Source organism: Gymnogyps californianus, chromosome Z (assembly GCF_018139145.2).
Source record: "Gymnogyps californianus isolate 813 chromosome Z, ASM1813914v2, whole genome shotgun sequence".
Classification (NCBI taxonomy): domain Eukaryota; kingdom Metazoa; phylum Chordata; class Aves; order Accipitriformes; family Cathartidae; genus Gymnogyps; species Gymnogyps californianus.
The window spans coordinates 20,647,023-20,665,379 of record NC_059500.1 but is presented as its reverse complement, the minus strand read 5'-3'; the positions used below and the strand labels follow the sequence as shown (position 1 = coordinate 20,665,379).

General features: G+C 38.7%; 1 protein-coding gene across 1 annotated transcript in view; it reads left to right on the top strand.

Annotated features, from left to right (window-relative positions):
- The first annotated feature begins 215 nt into the window (after positions 1–215).
- ZNF608 (zinc finger protein 608) overlaps positions 216–18,357 on the top strand; it is an 82,676-nt gene continuing 64,534 nt past the window's right edge. The window contains exons 1-2 of the mRNA XM_050913587.1: positions 216–292; positions 1,216–2,263. Of these exons, the coding sequence (XP_050769544.1) occupies positions 1,376–2,263 (888 nt within the window). The 5' untranslated portion in view covers positions 216–292; positions 1,216–1,375. The remainder of the gene's footprint in view (positions 293–1,215; positions 2,264–18,357) is intronic.

The following is an 18,357-nucleotide window of genomic DNA, read 5'->3' as shown; positions in this document are numbered from 1 at the left end:
ATTACCTACCAGCTGGTAAAGTTGTGAGGCTCAGCATTTTTTTTTTTAATTTTTTTTTTTCTCTAAGCAAGGAGGAAAAAAACCTAAACAAACAAAAAAAGGACTTCTAATCCGTGTGCCAAAGTAGGGGGAGATATGTTATTGACCGATTTATACTGGCTGAGATGATACTTGCTTTCTACTTCTTGATCACTTGCTGTTTAAGTAAAATGAGGCACAGAGTTGTTGCTGAGACGAGTGGGAACAGCATTTTGATTTGCTGGTTTAATTAAAAAATGATAAAGGATTAAAGGTAAGCATTACGCATATATATGTATAAATATTTCGACAGTCGACTGTAAAAGGGAGAGATCCCTTTAAAAATCGTTTTAACTAAGCTTTGTCAAACACACACTCATTTGCGGTCACTGAGGCCACCTTGGTGCAGATCACTTAAAGTGTATGTCTTAATCAGTTTCCTGTACAGTCAGTAATACTATATTTAACAGACCTAACAATTGTGTGACCTAGGAGTACATTAGAACTGCTTTTAGAACTGTTATCTTGAGAATATTTTTTTAAAGAAAAAAGACCTGTTTATTTATTTTCTTCTTCTTTCTTTTAACCTATGGAGTTTAATATTTTCCAGTAAACATTTGTGTTTGTAAGTTGTTGTTTTTTAACAGAAGCTGTATTGTGGCAAGGAAAAAGAGGTTTCCTACTTCCCTTGGCGCTCCCTCTCCCCCCCCAAGAGATTAAGCGGAAGGGGGGTAAAAGATAATATAGGAGAGTCACAAAACTTCAAGGGTCTGGTTTAAAGCCACAAAATCCATGGAATGCAGTGAAGAGTGAATCTGTGTCCTTCCTTTTCTCCCTTTCGTGCCTAGGTGGTGGTCCAAGGGGTTAGATTACAACATGTGCTCCAACAGCTAGGCACCACTTCTAAGACTGTATTTCCTGATCTTTGTGGATTTAAATCATGTAGTTAATTTTTTCATTTTTTTTTCTTTTTTGTGGACATGACTTCTTGAGAGATTGTGGATGTTGGTATACAACTAGATTAAAGATGCTCACTATAAAAGCATCACGGCCATTGCCTCCGGTTTAACAAACTTAAGAAAAAACCGTGGCAACAGTGAATGATTTCGCTCCCGCTACCTTGCCCCCTTTTTATTAGTCGTATTATATTCTGGTAACACCCAGATGAGAAATATTCAACTTTTCCCTTCCTCACAGGACAAGGTGGACGTGGACTGCAGGTTGTGAACCTAGACACACCTGGGGGAGGAAGACAAGAAGAGTTGAACTTAAGAGAGCCCAGCGGAGAAAAACGAATGTCCCCACATCTCCAAAGGAAAGTTCATCGGATTTTTACTCAAGAGATCTCATCTTCAGGATGTCATTGAACACTTCCACTGCAGGAAAAGGTGTGGATCCAAATGCGGTTGACACTTATGACAGTGGCGATGATTGGGAAATCGGTGTTGGGAATTTAATAATTGATTTGGACGCCGATTTGGAGAAGGACAGACAGAAATTTGAGATGAATAATTCTACTAATACCACCAGCAGCAGCAACACCAGCTCCAAGGATTGTGGGGGTCTGGCTTCCAGTGGGGCTAATGCTACCTCAGCCTTAGCTGATGGCCTAAAATTTGCTTCTGTTCAGCCCTCTGCTCCCCAGGGGAATTCCTCTCACAAAGAGACTAGCAAATCAAAAGTGAAAAGGAGTAAAACTTCTAAGGATGCTAATAAATCTCTGCCTTCTGCTGCCTTGTATGGGATTCCTGAGATCAGCAGTGCTGGCAAGAGGCAGGAAGTCCAAGGGCGCCCTGGAGAGGCAACTGGCATGAATTCAGCACTGGGTCAAAGCGTGAGCAGTAACCCAAACGGCAATAATAACAACACCAGCAACACCACCACCATTGCCTCTTGTGGGAAAAACAAAGAGGAGAAACCAGGTAAAGCCCCGGGCAGCAGAGGCTCCAAGCGGGATAAGGATGCGGGAAAATCCAGGAAGGACAAGCAGCATGACCTGCAGCAGGGCCACCCCAACGGCAGTGGGGGTGGCAGCAGCCAAGCTCCCCCTGGGCACCTCTATGGCTTCGGGGCCAAGGGAGGCAGTGGTGGAAGCAGCAGCCCCTTCCACTGCACCTCCTCTGCTGTGGGGGAGGTGAGCAAAAGTACCCCGGATTCAGGGTTAATGGGGAACTCTATTCTGGTAAAGAAGGAGGAGGAGGAGGAGGAGAGCCACAGGCGAATCAAGAAATTGAAAACAGAAAAGGTAGGACAAAGCTCCTCTCCACCTCTTCTCTTCTGTGTCTCCCTGTGTCTATAATAAATGTCCCACAACTGTTTGTTTGGCTCCTGTGTCCTTCTCTCTGCTGTGTATTTGTGACATGCATCTGTTCTTCCTCTTTCTCTTTAAAAAAAAAAAACCAAACCAAAAAAAGAAACAACCCTGAGACCTCTTCCCTAGACGGAAGACACCATGTTTTTAGTGTGCTGCTCTTCCTTGTGATTTCCCCTCCCTGTCCTCAGACCTGGAGAACGTTTCTGTTTTGTCTGTTCCTTTTGATCGCACTCGCCCAGAAGGAGAAACCCCAAGATGACCCTGACTCAGCTGTCCCCGGTTTTAGCAGAGAGCAGCAGTGTTGGTACCAGTGAGATGGCACATGTTTGCAGGCTGGAGGTCTGTGTGTTTGCCTAGGGGGGTGTGCAGCTCAGGCTCCAGGAGCAGCAGGTCTTGTATGTGCTGACACTTTTCGACAACACCAGTGGGCATTTGTGGCCATTCCTCTCCTGAAGTGTAAAGGGACCTCTCTCCCTTCTCCTCTGACCCGCTGTCTGGAGCTGAGATTGTGCTTGGGGGGGAAAACAGGAGGCATCAGCAGAGACCCGGGCTCCGCCGTTGCGCTTCATGGAGACACGGGATGCTTATTGTAGTGGGGGCTCCTGTGGTACAGCAGCCCAGAGGCCCCAGAAGCTGGTGTGGAGGACAGGGAGGAAGGAGCCAGGAGGCAGGCAGTGCCTCTCATCCTCCTGGCAGGAGGAGGCTGGGAGGAGGGGAATGCACCTTGTGCTGAGATGCATGTGTGCAAAACAGCTTTCAGAACAGAGGGGAGCAGTTTGTCTCCTGTCTGGGGGAGCTTTCCTGTCCGAGCCCTGCTGGCTCTTGGATGTGAACTACTTGTTTGTTGAAGTAGTCGAAATGTATGAAAGAAATCAGATGAGGGTGTGTGTTTTTCTTCCTTTCTATTACGTTGCGAAGGATGCTTTCTGTAAAAATAGATGGCCACGGCTCTATTCTTTGGGAAGGGTGGAGGGAGAGCTTGGCTTTTGTTAACCGCTGGTTCAAGGAGGTTCTGGTGTCGGGGGGAGTTGTTCTGTCTGCAGGGCGGAAGGTGTCTTCTGGGGGACCTGGGGGCGAGCGTTGGCCCATAATTATGAGTCTGATGAAGTCTACAGGTTGTTAAACAAAGATAACCTGGTCTGCCTGAAAAAGCAAACCAACACCCCCCAAATGAAAAATCTCAGCGTGTTAGATGGTGACTTTATTGTCAGCTGTTGGTCTTAAATTACCTGCTTTTACAACTTCCCTGAGTGAATGTTCAGCAATGGGAAAACTTTCAGGTCGGTGTTAACTGTATGGTCTGCAAGTGTCTGGGAGGGCTGAAGGTCTCAGGGAAAAGTTATGTTGTTTTACCACCCGTTACCGGCTGTTTTGTATTTCGGTCATGTTGAAGTTTTTGTAGGATTTAAGCCGACTGGAGGATTAGATTTGGGTGCTTGTGACATCAGATATTTGTTAAAACTGGAAGATAATTTCAAGGGCTTCTGTTCAAGGCAAGGAACAAATTAAATTTCATATTGTATGCATAATATTGTTTTTAAGATAGCATATCTACGGATGAATTTGAATGAGCCTTGTGACCTTTTCTAAATGCAGATGAGAAAACCAGATTGCTGTAATTCATGTGTGTATGTTTGCGCTTTGATTTATGGAAGTTCTGTTCGCAGCAGAAAGGTGTCCTAAAATCTCACGGTCTCTTTATTAACTTAGTACAGTAGGCATTTACTTCTGTTGCCAATAGTCTTCAAATTGCAGTTCTCTAATCTGTTTTAACTATCTAGATAAATTGCCCTAATCCGGTCTTCACAATGGCTGTGGTTAAAGAGTCAGAGCCATTTGATTGGATTCAGTGGCTGCCTGGAATGTGGGAGGTACTGCCCTTTTGCAACCCCCTTAGCCTTTTAATCTCTCAGCCAAATGTTCACATTCAACAATTTTGTTTAGCTGGCAATCTGAACATTTCAGTATCTCAAAGGCTGCTGTCATGGCAACAGAGATTAGAGGGTGGTGTGGTTTCTCCCGGTTTTGTGTTCTTTTCACTCTCTAGTCACACAGGAAATTGTATGAAGAATCCATATACATGCGAGTAATCTTACGTGCAATGTAAATTGGATGGCATGCAAATTCAGAGCAAACACGTATGGAGCGGTTCAGAGCCAGTGGTACACTTGGTGTTGTAGTTACTCCAGGAGGAGGTTTGGAGATTGCATTTCCAGTAACAGCCACTGCTGTTGGAACACACTGACTTTAATATAGGCTTCGCACATTAGAGTCGTGCAGTGTTGGCCATTGTCTGGCACAACGGTGTGCTTGCTTGCTGTCTTTAATAACATCCCTTACTGTTTCTCTTCCAAAAGAATGTTCCGTTCTAGACATACAATAATAATAAAGCTCATTGCCGACAATGGTTGCAACTTTAAGGCCAGCCTGTGGCACTATTAGTGAAACTGAAGTGTTTTATGTTTGTCATTCTGACTTTTTTCCCAAATGTTTAATAATCATTAGAAAGATTTTTTTTAAAGAGTTTTAGATTCCTTAAGTGTTCTTGCTTTGACTGTTTATACACTAGAACATATATGCTGTACTTGCATAGAAGCACCTTGTGTCTGTAGATAAATATGTAATTTTCAAGCCTGCATGTTAAAATCAATTTCCAGTTATCTTAATGTTGTGAAAGACATGTCTCATGAACTTGGGTGTTTCCTCTTAGATACAAATGAGTTCATGCTTGCTGATTCAAAATCTACAGGTTTTTGTATGTGGTGTGGAATATAATAGTGCATTTGTTTACTATTTGTGAAAAGCTTGGAGCAGATTCTCAGGAGTTGTAGTCACTGTTTAGCTTTCACAGCATGCTTCAATGTCTATTTTTGGTCTATTTATTCTGTTTCCTTGCTGCAGAAAGTCATGTAAAACATGATAAATTAGATCTTATGAAGCCTAATTAAATCAATGACTGTGTTCTGCTGGCTCTTTTATGCAGAAACCGCAAGTACGTTGTAAAAGTCGCCACTCCCCTAATATGTGGATAAAGTCAAAGTATGCTGTAATTCTAAGATGTTTGAGCTATATTTGTGCAGCCCATTTTGTGGTTAAGCCACCAGTGACATGTCTGAATAAGTAGCTTTGACAGGTAGGCTAACCACTCCTAAGATTTTTGGTGTTAAAACCTGTCTCCATTTTCCATTTCTCATCCGTACCGTTTTTAGCACAGTTACTGACTGTTTGTCAGCATGAACTCTTCATCTGTTTTAGCTAAGTTTTTTGTATTTTTAACAGCTGTTACATAGAAAAGTGTTCTAAGTATCTACAAGAATTTCCTTTGTGTGTGTTGCAGGGAGATTTTTGGATTCAGTCAGTCACAATTTACTCTGAGATATAGGAAAATTGTATTTGGCATGTGAAAATCAGTATGTTCACGTGAAAGTAATACAGAAGATACAAAGCTATAATCAGAGGTGTCTAGTTGCAGTTTTTGAATGAATCAGTCTAGTGATACTCCAGGATTGAATTTTTTTCTTGTATTAGCTTATTGCTTCTCATTAAGACTGCATTTCACAGCTGAAAGTTGTCTCCAGCAAATTAACATGTTGGCTGCTATTGTTTATTTTATCTTCACTTTTTTTTTTTTTATTTGAGCGGGATTGAGGATGTTTTACACTTCATCAGGAAACTGCATTTTACGTATTGATGTAAATCATTTAAGTACATGCTTTGATTAATGATGTTATGGAGATATGCTTTTCATGTACTTTTCTTGCTGGCCTTGTGTGTAGTTTATTCACTGTGAAATAAAAGGGCAGGGAGGTCACTTGCTGTAATTAAAGAACAAAGTCTATTGTTGTTTGACAGCAAACTGTTTTGAAAGCTACATAAGGGATTTAGCTGTTAAAAACATTGATAACTATGGGTGTCTAACAATAAGCACAGCTCAAGGTTCTTAGAGTTCTGTAGTGCTGTCTAGTAGTGTGACGGTGCTTTTTGAGCTGGGTGAAGAGGTGTTGCCCTTTGGCTGAGGAACGCTTTCTGTGTGAACCTGCTGACCTCTGCCAATATGTATGACCAGATCTGCTATTGAATTCCTGTGCAAAGCAAGAGTTAGCGCAGCACAATGGAGGCTGGTCTAGAACATTTATAAAATAAAGTAGGGAAGCTGATAACCTTACTCGGAACTACTGGAAAAAATATTTCACTTTGGGCATTGGTAATTTTACAATTTTAATAACTTCATAAATACCCAGTAAAAAGGAAAGGATTGATTGTCCAGATGTCATGAGGTTAACCATGTTCTTCATGTTAAAGGGCTTTCCTGCAAGACTGTTTTAATTATAGCTATATAAAGACTTGTTTTTCCAAAGTAGCATTTTATAGTCCAATAAATGAAATGGATGTTAAAAGTGCTAAGCAAAATCTCCTGTAACCATAGAGGTGTTCAATAACCAGGTTCAAGTAACATGGAAAGTCCCATCTGTTCCTAGTTTTCAGCATAAGACCAGGAATTGAATAGCTGAGATTTGCTCATATTTTTTCGACTCTCTTTTTTTATTATTATTATCATTATTTAAAAAAGTTCACCTGGCACTTTATAGCAGCTTTCTGAAATGCAATAATACAGGAGAGACTGTGAAAACACATGTTCGTACATACAGTTAACTAGTTCCACTTTCATTTAAAGAGATTTCCAGAAGCTCAGTCATTGAAGAATTTATAATAGTGAATCACCTCCTGCAGGCAAACACAATAAGGGTCAGTTCTTCAAAGGTTTTACTATTTAGGTAGAACCTGAATTATTCTATCAGTTTTTCCCTATGAGGAAGCCCCCTTCCTCATTGCCGGGGGGAAGCCTCTCAAAGGATAAGTTTAGCAAGCTCTTATCAGTCACCTAATTGCATATGATAAAACCATTGACTAAAATTTTCCATGCAGAGACTTTTCTGCTCTTCAGAGAAGTGTTCTAGAATTGTTGATAGGGGGGAAATTACTCTTTTAAAGATAACTTAAGTTCTGAACTGTTAGGCAATGAGATTCTTGGCTTCAGCCTACGAGCCCTGGATAAAACGCCATCCGGCCTTTGTTTGAGGTCTTTTACTGAAGCTAATGACTGGTCTTGTGCTGCCCCGAGATAAATGACATTATCTCTGAGTGGTCTGACAGGAAACAGACATGTTAATGGTGAAGCTGCGGGGAGAATCTGCTGTAGCTCTGACAAAAGAGTAAAGCTTGGACCCCTGGTTGTGATCATTAACACTTAATGCATTCCAGCTTCTCCTACCAGGGCCTTGATAATTGGAAAGCTATTTTATCGACAACAACGTAAATCATAAATCTGAAATGTGCAGTTTTTCTTGCATGCTAGAAGTCGTGCTTTTTTTTTTTTCCCCATAAGAAATGAATGATCTAGTTTTTAAAAGGTGTCATCTGTAGGCTCTGTAGTACTGATGTTTGTGGGAGATTCTGTGGCCTGCTTTCTGTTAATTGGACACATCCTTTGCATGTTGAATACAGGTGCCCCTTTATTTGCTCTATATTATCCATGTGATTTGCATTTGTAAAAGTAGGCTAAAAGAGTAAAAAAGTCTGTGTTTCTCCACATCTTAAACGGTGTTGTTGGTACACGTGGTATCAAGCACATTTTACAAGCATCATCAGGAATATGGTCTCAGAAATACTATCATTTCTGCTATCAGAAACACCACCTTTACTTCTATTTTGGATAAAGACAGGCATATTTTTGATTTCCATCACCCACCCTTGAAAAAAGGTTAGATTACTTCCGGCGCTACTTAGGCAGCTTTGTGTCATTGCCACATGTTCTGTATTTCTCAGATATAGTACTCACTTTTTGAATAGCATGTCAGCTACATGTTCCAGATTTGTTCTATGGTATACAATTGGGATTGCTGAATATAACCAAGTTTTAGAGTTGGCCTTGCTCTGAGCTAAGATACTTTGTACAGATGATCCAACAACCAGGTTATTCTTTACGTAATATGCTTAGCATTGTACCAGCTTTATATTGTACTTATATAATGTTCTAACATACATGATGATATGTCACTGCGTTTCCTGAAAGGCTGGAGAGATTACCTGACTTCTTAATTGTGCTTTATTTCTTACAACAGAAATACATCCTTCCATGAGTCCTCAGATAGGGTCCCACCTGTGGATCTGTGGATGCAGTGACTTTGAAGGGCTGGCCATAGTTTAGCTAAAAACTAGTGTTTGTTTTAGTCTGTTTACATGTCAAGGAGTTATTTTTATTTCCTAATAATAATCACAGAAAATATATTGATCTTTCTTAAAATTGTGGTCTGTACATAACATTCCCTGTTGGGTGAAAGACAGTAAAACGGTGTTCCATGAAAATTTCTGACGATGACATAATTACAAAAAGTAAATAGCTTTTTAAAATTTAGAAAAGTTTGTTTATATTTCTTCTTTTTTTTTCTTTTCAATTTGATGAACTTTTTTTCTTTTTCCCTTTTTGCACCAGAGTGTTACTGTCCAGTGGAGCTCTTTTGTGGTGCAGTGTTTCACCAAAACGAATAATAATAATACAAGCTATCATTTTTTAATTAGCTTAAAAATATGTTTGAAATGAGATAATTTTAATAAAGATAATTACCAGTTTTCATAGCAGGACTTGAGGGGTTTTCTTAAAATGAGATTTTAAATCACAAGGTTTTTTTATTATTATTACTACATTCTTGAATTAAAACCACAATTTACTGCAGGCTATGAGTAGCCATTTGGGCAAATATGAAGATCAGACTATGACTTTTGGTTGTGCTGTAGCCAGGGTTTCAGTAAGCACTCTCTATCGCATCTTCTCTTTTAATTCTGACTAAATGGTCTTGGCAATTGGAACAAAGCCTTTACATTTGAATGAAAGGTTGTAAAACTATTCAGAGTGACATGACTGACAAGCAAGTTCTTTGTAATTTTTTTCTTCCCTTTTTTGAAAAAGCTGAGAGAAAATTCAAGGGAGCGGGAATAGATAGTTTCCTCTGATGCCCCTGTTGGCATGTACATGTACACATACATAATATATATGCTTATATATGAGACTACTTGATTAAACAACTTGAGTGCATAGGGTAAGTTGCATGCAATGAAATAGGATTGATTACTGTATATATAGGTTTTCCAGCTCTAGGGTAGCTATGGTGTTGATTAAATTTTCTGAAATCTTAAGCCAACACTGCAAGTAAAAAAGTTGCATTTTAGTGACAGAAGTTTATAATATATCTGCTTTTCCTGTAAGTTGGCAAATACTGCTAAATCTCAAAACGAAGGGATCAACTTTTCTAGCATCTGCCTGTAACGTTGACTGAGGCTATTCAGATCAAAGCCATTGGGAATTAAATGTGAAGCTCTTTGTTTCAGTAATTTTGGAATGAAGATGTGCTATGTTGAATTGTATGTCCTTTATCTTCCTCAACCATTTTGACTTACCAATCTTCAGAAAAAATAAATACCAAACATTTGGTTCCCTTATCTTCTCCCATCTTCCTCTCCCAGTTTTTGAGTCTTCCTAGCCTAAATCTTATTCCTGGGCACAAACCTAGCTTGGCTGAAGTGTTTCTGTCTCTTGAGAATCTTCACCAAACAATAATGTAAGAAAAATGTCCTCGTGGGGATGTTTGAAGCATGTGCCAATAGTGGCATGTGAATGCAGTTTTTGCAGTCAAAAGAGCAAACTAAAATCTATTGATTGTGGTTACTTGGTGTTTTCAAAACACTGGTATTCTAGTTGTTGAATTGTCTTGTCATGTTAACCAAGAAGCAGATGGCATTATGCCACAGAAGTGTATTTTTACTTAAAGGAACTTTAGAGGTTTTGATGTGTTTTCTTTTCCTCTTATTTCCCTGATGGCTTCTTTTTATTGAAGAGTAACATGAGGAGACCTGGTAGCAATTTTATTGCTTTCCCATAACAGTTCGAAATAATAGCTTGGTCTTTGGTTGCCAGTCAAGTTTCTACCAGTGAGCTTGATTCTGTTTTTTATCATGTGGCAGTGGAATATAAAAAGTATATGTTTGTAGTTTGCCCTCAGAAGCTGGCTCTTTTTTTCATGCTTCAGTTAGCAACAGAAGACTAAGCTCCAATTGGTCACACTTGTGTAAACTCATGGAGCTTGCTTTCTTCATTCTGATAAAATAAAGCACCAGCTTTAGGCTCAGTTTCCCAGGAAATTTTGAGGCACATCTGGTCTCTTTAACTGTGTGCACTAGCCAGTTTGATTTTGCACACATTTAGTCATTTGCATTAGCCATTGAATTAATTCAGGGGTTTTGTTAAGCCCACCCCCCGCCCCCCCATCATAAATTCACACTACTCAAATGCCACCTTTATTGATGAATTTCAGTGATGCTGTGCTGAACTATGGTAGAAATACGCCTGTCATGGGAGTGGTACCGTAGGTGTCTGTTGCATAAGCATAGCTTTTATAGTTTTCACTGCTTCCCTCAACCAGTAAGAAGAGTGAAAAGCAACTTGTAATCTCCCTTTCTCATAGTGCGTAGAGCCAGACCAAATTATTTTTGGATTTCTTGTCACCTCCTTGGCTGATTTCTGTGGATGGCTTATGTTAAAAGCAACAATACTGTTTGAATTGGAAGGGTTTGGTCTTTGGTTTTCATTCTTCGTGGAGAACTGTTTATTTGTGTGTGGTTTGCCACACTACATGGATAGTACTATCAAATCTGTGCTTTATTATAGGCTTATAGCAGTGGAGTAATGGCAGTAGTTGCATGTTTTGGGGTTTCATGTTCTTGCCAATTCTTCCTTTTTGAAGGAGGGAAATGAAACTAGATCTGTATCTCTGTGAAAAAAGGTAATAGTTAGAAGCAAATACAATTAGAAATGGACCTCATTACTCAATTGAACTTTGTTTTGCTGCTATGAGTTTTAAATCTGATTTAGTAAATGTCCAGGGAGTTGTTTAGTTAGCTTGCACTGACGATAAGAATCTAATATTCCAGGAGTATATCTGGATATATTGAACATACTCGACATAAAGTTTTAGTGGTTAATTTTTGCCCTGGGTTTAATGTTAGGCCATGCATGTTGAATTGCACTGGAGTTCTGGAATTTGAAGGAAAAATACTGCTGCAGTTTGAGAACAATGAAGGTGGTTGTTGCACACCCAGTGTTACTAAAAAACTAAATTCATGTGCTTACCCACGTCAGCCAGTGGTAAGGTGCAGTGTCATTTAATAGTGTTACTAGTTGCTATTTAAGGACAGGATTGTATACACGTATGTGTGTATGTATATCAATACATATATATATGGGGAGGTGTATATGTATATATGTGTGTGTATATATATACACATATACACACACACACACACACATGAAAAAAGGGCTGCTACTGTTTTATAAATACAGCAACTGAGTTTTGGCTAATAGTCTATATTTACATTTCATGTCCAGATCCTTTAACAATCTTTCCTGTGATGCTGCACCAGATGCCAAACATTGAAGGAGAAAGCTAGCAGCTGTTTCCATTACAGCATTGGTACATTAGCCTCTACACTTTATTTTCATTTTTATATTCCCCTCCAACCTTCCCTAATCACCCTCTAAAAAGGGTTTTTCCCTCCTGCCTCCGATTTATCTGTCTGCAGGGTTATGTGTTATTCTTAGCTTTAAAAATATAAAATCTGTGTGATTTTTTTTTTTCTCTCTTAAGAGCTTAATGCTTTGACTCTTGCTCACAGTGAGCAAGGGCTTACAGCCCTTTCTCAACTCAACTAAGTAGTTAATTGCATTATGCCTGTGTAAGCCCTACTTGAGATGAGTCCAGGTTACAAAACAGGGCCCAGTATGACCAATTTGATTATTGTTGTAACAACTTGAGCCACTGTATGATTTATATTTTTTTGCACACTGCCTGAATAGTGTTTTGTTCATTCTTACTCTTTCCTTCACCATCTCTCTGAAAATAATAGTTTCATGGCTGTATGCTGTTATTGCTGAGATATGACTGAAAACTGCATGCAGTACAGTGAAGCACATTCATTTTCATCTAGTACCCGTTTATTGCCTTGAGCACTGTAAATCTGTCAGCTCTTCACGATGCTTTCACCTCTTTCTTCATTTGCTTCAGCTTCTAGTTTGACAATGTTCCCCTGAGGCAGAATTCTAATCTGCTTCCAATTAGTTGCAAAATGTGACTCAAATTTCCACATGATGGCTGCTGTTTTACTTGCACGCACACATCTAGAAACAAATTAATGCTCTTGAATATTTATTTTTGAGCCTTCAGATTTACTCTGGGAGGAAAAGTTGCCAACTATTTTCAGACTACTTCCAAGATTTACATTCTTCCTCAAACTGAAATATTTATTATAGGTTTAAAATGCCTCTTACTGCTTAATTTTTACAAAACCTTTTCAGCTGGTTGGTAATTATTGAAGATATATTGCATATGGATAAATTCAAATAATGAACAATACTTAAAATTAAGGTTAAAATTTGGCTGTGATTGCTGTGCCAATTCAGCATATGAGGCATTTATTTTCTGCAAGGCTAGCGCAAGTTTTTTTTTTTAACCTTTAACTAGTTTTTCAGGATGAACATACTTAATCTGCCACCTGTCTGCCTGTGTGTGTGTCCCTTTGTATGTGTCTCTACTTGTGTGTGCATGCATATACATGAGTACATGGGTGTATATTCCTGTGAGCAGTTGCAGTAGGAATATGGCCTTTACTGTTGTATTCATTGGGGAAGAAGTGAAATTTTGAGTGGAAAGTGTGGAAATCTAAACTAAAACACCATGGAGAGGACTGGAATCTAAACCCAAGTGGGAGTCTGAACTTCAGTCCTTCTTCAGGCAAAACTGGCATCACAGGCTCCGTGACAATTCTGCTTTATCTCCCGTCCACCTCAATGCCTTATGTCTGTAGTTGCCTATATGGAGGAACAGTGTATTTAATTCAAATATACCAATATCTAAATTTATAGGTGCAAATCTTTAGTGGAGCTTAGCACTCTGCAGCTTGGCAGATTGATGTCAGCAGCCGTAATAGACTTTAAATAGGCTTGCAGAATTTCATTGAAAGTATATTGCTGAAGTTGATATTGCTAAGTACCTGTCATTTCTAAATGAGATTTACACCTGTAGATTTAGCTTTTCATTTACAATAATTCACTTGTTTATAGACACATTTTAAAAAATATTTCATTGTCTTTACCGTCCCACATTGAGGTGGTAGCCTGCTAGCCCCATGTTGTATGTATAAACATTTGAATGAAGGTGAACACACACACACACATGCTGTGTTTTGGTTCATAGTCCCTCAGAACTTATTTTCCACCAAGAACAAAAATGTAAAAATAGACATAAAGGAAAATGACCTTGATGTTATTTTGTTTTCTCTTGGGTCGTCAGTGACTCTAACTGCAGAGATGAGAAACCTAACATGTTATTTATTTCTCTAAAGGTTTCACTGACTCGAGTAGACTCCTGTGATTCACAACATCGTTTTATAAGGAAACAATATTTGCAAACATTGTGAAATGCTGCAGCAGCATGACTTTTTTTTTTTCTCATACAACATTGAAGTCTTTGAGGTTCAGCTCTGTAGCCACGGTGAATTGTGGTTCCTGTGATTGTCAGCTGTTGAGAAAAAAGTACACAGATAATTAAAAATGGAGTGAAATGCATGTGTTTGTAGATTACAATAACTGACTTAAAGACATCCAGAGTGTTTAACCAGGCCAGCACATAAAAAAACACCCCCACACATCCACACATATGTGTACACACACATACGCAACCACACATTATTAATTTTTCAGACAAAACCCACAGTGCTTCAGAGAAGCATTAAATGCTTTTGTTGATAGCTTATAGTTTTATAAACTCTAAATGAGCTTATTGCCTTTTAACCAGCACTAAATAATAGAACAACCTATGAGCCTCCACATTGGACAGCAGCCAAGCAGCCAAAGAAAGAAAGAAAAAAAAAAAATCCAAACCTGAATGGTTTAATTGTAGAGCAAATCATTTGTTTACAGATTAAGACCTATTTGGTAGCCAAGCCAAATCCTATGGACAAGGAGGTGAAAGAATGAGGCACTAAGGTACAGGAAATGAGCTTTATATTTTGTGACTAAACCTGCTATTTTTGCCTCCTCCTAAAGCAGAAGAGGCAAGGAAAAAATGAATTGTTTAACAGCAAAGACTGCTGAGCAAAGTGCACATATTAAGTAGGAACAAAAGGGTGGGAGAAGGGAAGTGTTGGTGCGCTTTACACGCTGACAGGAACCTGACAACTGGAGCTGCTTCCAGCTAAGGGGCACCAGTCGGTGGCAAGAAGAGCTGCCCTATTTTGTTTTCCATCTGAATGGTGTGGGGGAGAAATGCCGCTGTTAATGTGAGCAAACAGAATACACTTTCTTGAACCTCTCTCCCTGAAATGCAGTTTGGCTTGCTCACAAGACCTTTTTCCCCCTCTTTTTTTTCCCCTCTCTCTTTTTCTCCTCTCTCCTTTTTAAGAGCAAGTTTTTTAAATGGGCCTTTGTTTCAGTATCATAAGTAATTAGTTGACAGTTCAAATGGTTAAGAAGTGCTTGTGGTTCCTGCTTTATTGTTGTACAACATTTTTTTAAAGACCCACTTACTGGTGGCCTGTAAATTTGAAGATATCATTTTCATGAGTCATTGATTTAAAGATCAAAGTCAAGAAAGCATTATAGCAGAAGTGGAGTAACCTCTACAGTAAAGGTTGTTTAAGCTTCTTCATTTGAACCTCCTCTTTTTCAGTAATTTATAGCCTTTCAAAACTTCTGCCTTTTGAGTTGAATGTTCTGTGACTTCTTTACTGTAATTTCCCCACTATCACCACCATGAAAATGAATTTATGAAGTCTGAATAGGGAAAATATATATTAGGGGAAAAAAAGATCATGGAAAAGAAAACATTTTATTTATATAGAACATCCCTGCTGCCAGTAGCTTGGTAGGCAAAGCCTTCTTGGAAAATGTGTCATGATTGTGTGAAAATTGGCTTTGATTTGATCAGATCATGAACCTTCTGAAGAATATGTTTGGCCTATGTAAAACTGGCTATAAATATTCCATTTTCCATCTTCAGTGGCCATAGTAACTTTGCATCAGAGAGGGAGTAGGCATAGCTGAGTTTGGCAAGTTGTGTCATCTGAAGTCATTATAAAATATGCTTTTAGTTTGATCCCCTTTAAATTATAATAAAATGGACATTGAGTTTTTTATCCCTTTGACTAGTGACAAGTTTATGTAAAGAAAAATCAAAAGACGCAGGAAAAAAAGAACTTGTCAGTTGTTCATATTTGAAATCCAGTACAGGAATAGGAAAGTTTTTAGTGTACATTATATTGTATAGTTTCTGTAAGGGGACAGGAACAAAGTTAATGAGCTGCAGGTGTGGCCTTTAAATGCTTAGCAACACTCTGTGTTGTTTCTTTTCATATTGCTTGATTGAAATTTACTGACCGTATATAAAATGTTACTCTCTGCTTATATATAAACAAACATAAAGAGCATTGCCAGTAGCTTGTGCTATTAAAAATATTATGCTCTCAAACTGTAGTCCACTAAGTAGTAACCCTAACAACGGTATTCTTAATAGAGTAGGTTTTTCTTTATATTTAGTTTCTGCTGTATTTCCTTATCCAGAGAATGAGAGATAGTAGATGGTGAAGTGCATATAGTTGTATTCCCAAGTAACAGGCCACTTTACCCATTGCGTTTAGAGGCAGAATCTGGTTGCTTTGAAGTGAGTAGCAACATTAGCACTAACATCTCTGCAAGGAAAATGCTGCCTTGAAAGTTATGTAAGAATTGGGTCTCTCATATGCGGTCTAATTATATGCATATTTGTGTACGTTTATGTCCCTTCATTTTCTCCCTAGGCAGTGAAATGACTATTTCCTTTGGAACATTAAACCAGTCTGTTATCTGATATCTATTTGGTAAAATGAGCGTTGACATCGTATTTTAACTGATTGAAAGCAGTGTTCTAAGTGACCGTTAAAGAACTTTACATTATGTTCTGGTATTGTGATTTTGTTCACATTGTACTTTAGAACTTGTATAATGTGACTGGCAGAGCTACAAAACCAGTCTGTAATAGGAAATTTGCAATAGGAAATTTTAAGGCATAGCCCCCACGTGGTAATATTTTTTTGCATCTACTTACAAGTATATAATTTTATTGTTGTTACTGCTTCTAAGAGATATAGGGATGGTCTTCACACTGCAGGTTAAAAATTACAGCACTGAAATGGGTGAAGTTTCATAAATTCTCAAGACAAAGTCATTCTTTTTTTGTGGGTATGTGAGGTTTAACTATCAGTAGACAAATTCACTCCAGGCTAAGTCTTCAATTTTTGATCAATGTAGTGAAATACGTAATAAAAGTTAAGGGTTTTCTTTATCAGTAGTACCATATCCAAATGCTTGACAGACTTAATGAACTTCTCTGTCTCCTTGGTAGAGTAAAAAACAGTTACTAAGCAATGTTGCCCTGAATGTGGGTCTCAGTAAATTCAAAAGGAAATTTGCATTCTAAATCAACAATTTAAGACCAATAAATTATTTAATCTCAAGATTTTGGGAAATTTGGTACAGGCTTAGTTTGATTTTGTTGTACTGGAAGCCAAAGGGCTGGTAAAATTCTGAGAAAAAGGAAGTTGCTGACATGATTTTAACTCATTAAGATAAAAATAGCTCTGGGTAATATTTATGGTCGTGTAAGAGCTCCTCTTTCTTTTAATTATGCTGATCAACTTTTAATTCTTTCAAGAAAAGCCATGCAAATATAATGTTACTTTAAGAATTGAGTGGGGGGTGAGTGGTTTAACCTGCACTAACAAATTTTCAGTATCTTGCAGGAGACAAACCTTTGATAAGTTTAAATACAGAGGTCAGAGTACATTTTTCTCTGTCCTGTTTGGCCTGTGTTTGTACGGCCCATGGGTGGTTTTGATCTGATCTTGCCTCTGTTGCACAAAGGAGTCACTGTGTTTACTTAGTTTAGCGAATAAAAACCAGCTCCATGGACGAGGAGTGTGACACTTTTGTTGTTCATTCTCATACTTTAAGTATTTTCAGTGTTTTGAATTAGAGGTGGGCATCTAATCTGGAAACTGACAGTCAGTATACCAGGTTTTCCAGGTAATTAGGCTAATCTGTTCTAGTCATTACTGAATTTGTAAAGCATTTGCTGAGAGACCTATGAGCAGGGAGGAAATATTAGTTACTTTGAGATTAATTGACTCTCTTTTTAAATTACAGCTTCATTTAAAAATAAACTTGTAGCCCACTTTACAGTTGAATTACTGCATTCATTCGTTTGGGGTATGAGAGCAAAGCATCATTACAAGTCTTTTGAGTAGGGAAACGTAATTTCTTTGGTTTGGTTTAAGTCAGGCTGCACTTAGAAGAATCAGTACCTCCAAGACTAACTCCTCTTAGAGCACCACAGAAATTCTTTGATATCTTTATGGGTTTGCCAGTGTGGAAGTGGGCTACGGTAAATCTTGTTTTCTTGATTTCCAGACACAAAAGATCGCATTTTTGCTCAGTTCTCTTGCAAAAGGTTTTGCACAGCTCTCTTAGAAAAGAGTGTCTGCAAACGTCTTGGCTGTACTGCAGTCTTTGCATCTGGATGTGTAGTGAAGTTATATCTGTGAAACGGCTGTGAATGGAGCAGTGCCAGGTCAAAACTGGTAGCTGACTGCTAGAGCGTGCCTCAGCCTGCAGGTACCGGCAGAACAGTTTTGTTAGGTTTCTGAAAATGAAACTCGAGCTGTAATCCCATGTGGGGTTCTAGCGGCATCTACCCAGAATACTGTCAATACTCATCGCTGATGAGTACTTTCTTATTTTCCCTCCTTATTTTCTACAAGGTAGGCCATTTCCTAGCCTGCTTCTGTCAAAAAAAAAAAACCCAACCGAAAACCAAAAAAGTCTGGGTGACTACAATAGTGTGCTTTTTCTAACGCAGTGTCCAACTTGGCTGGAATGCAAGGTG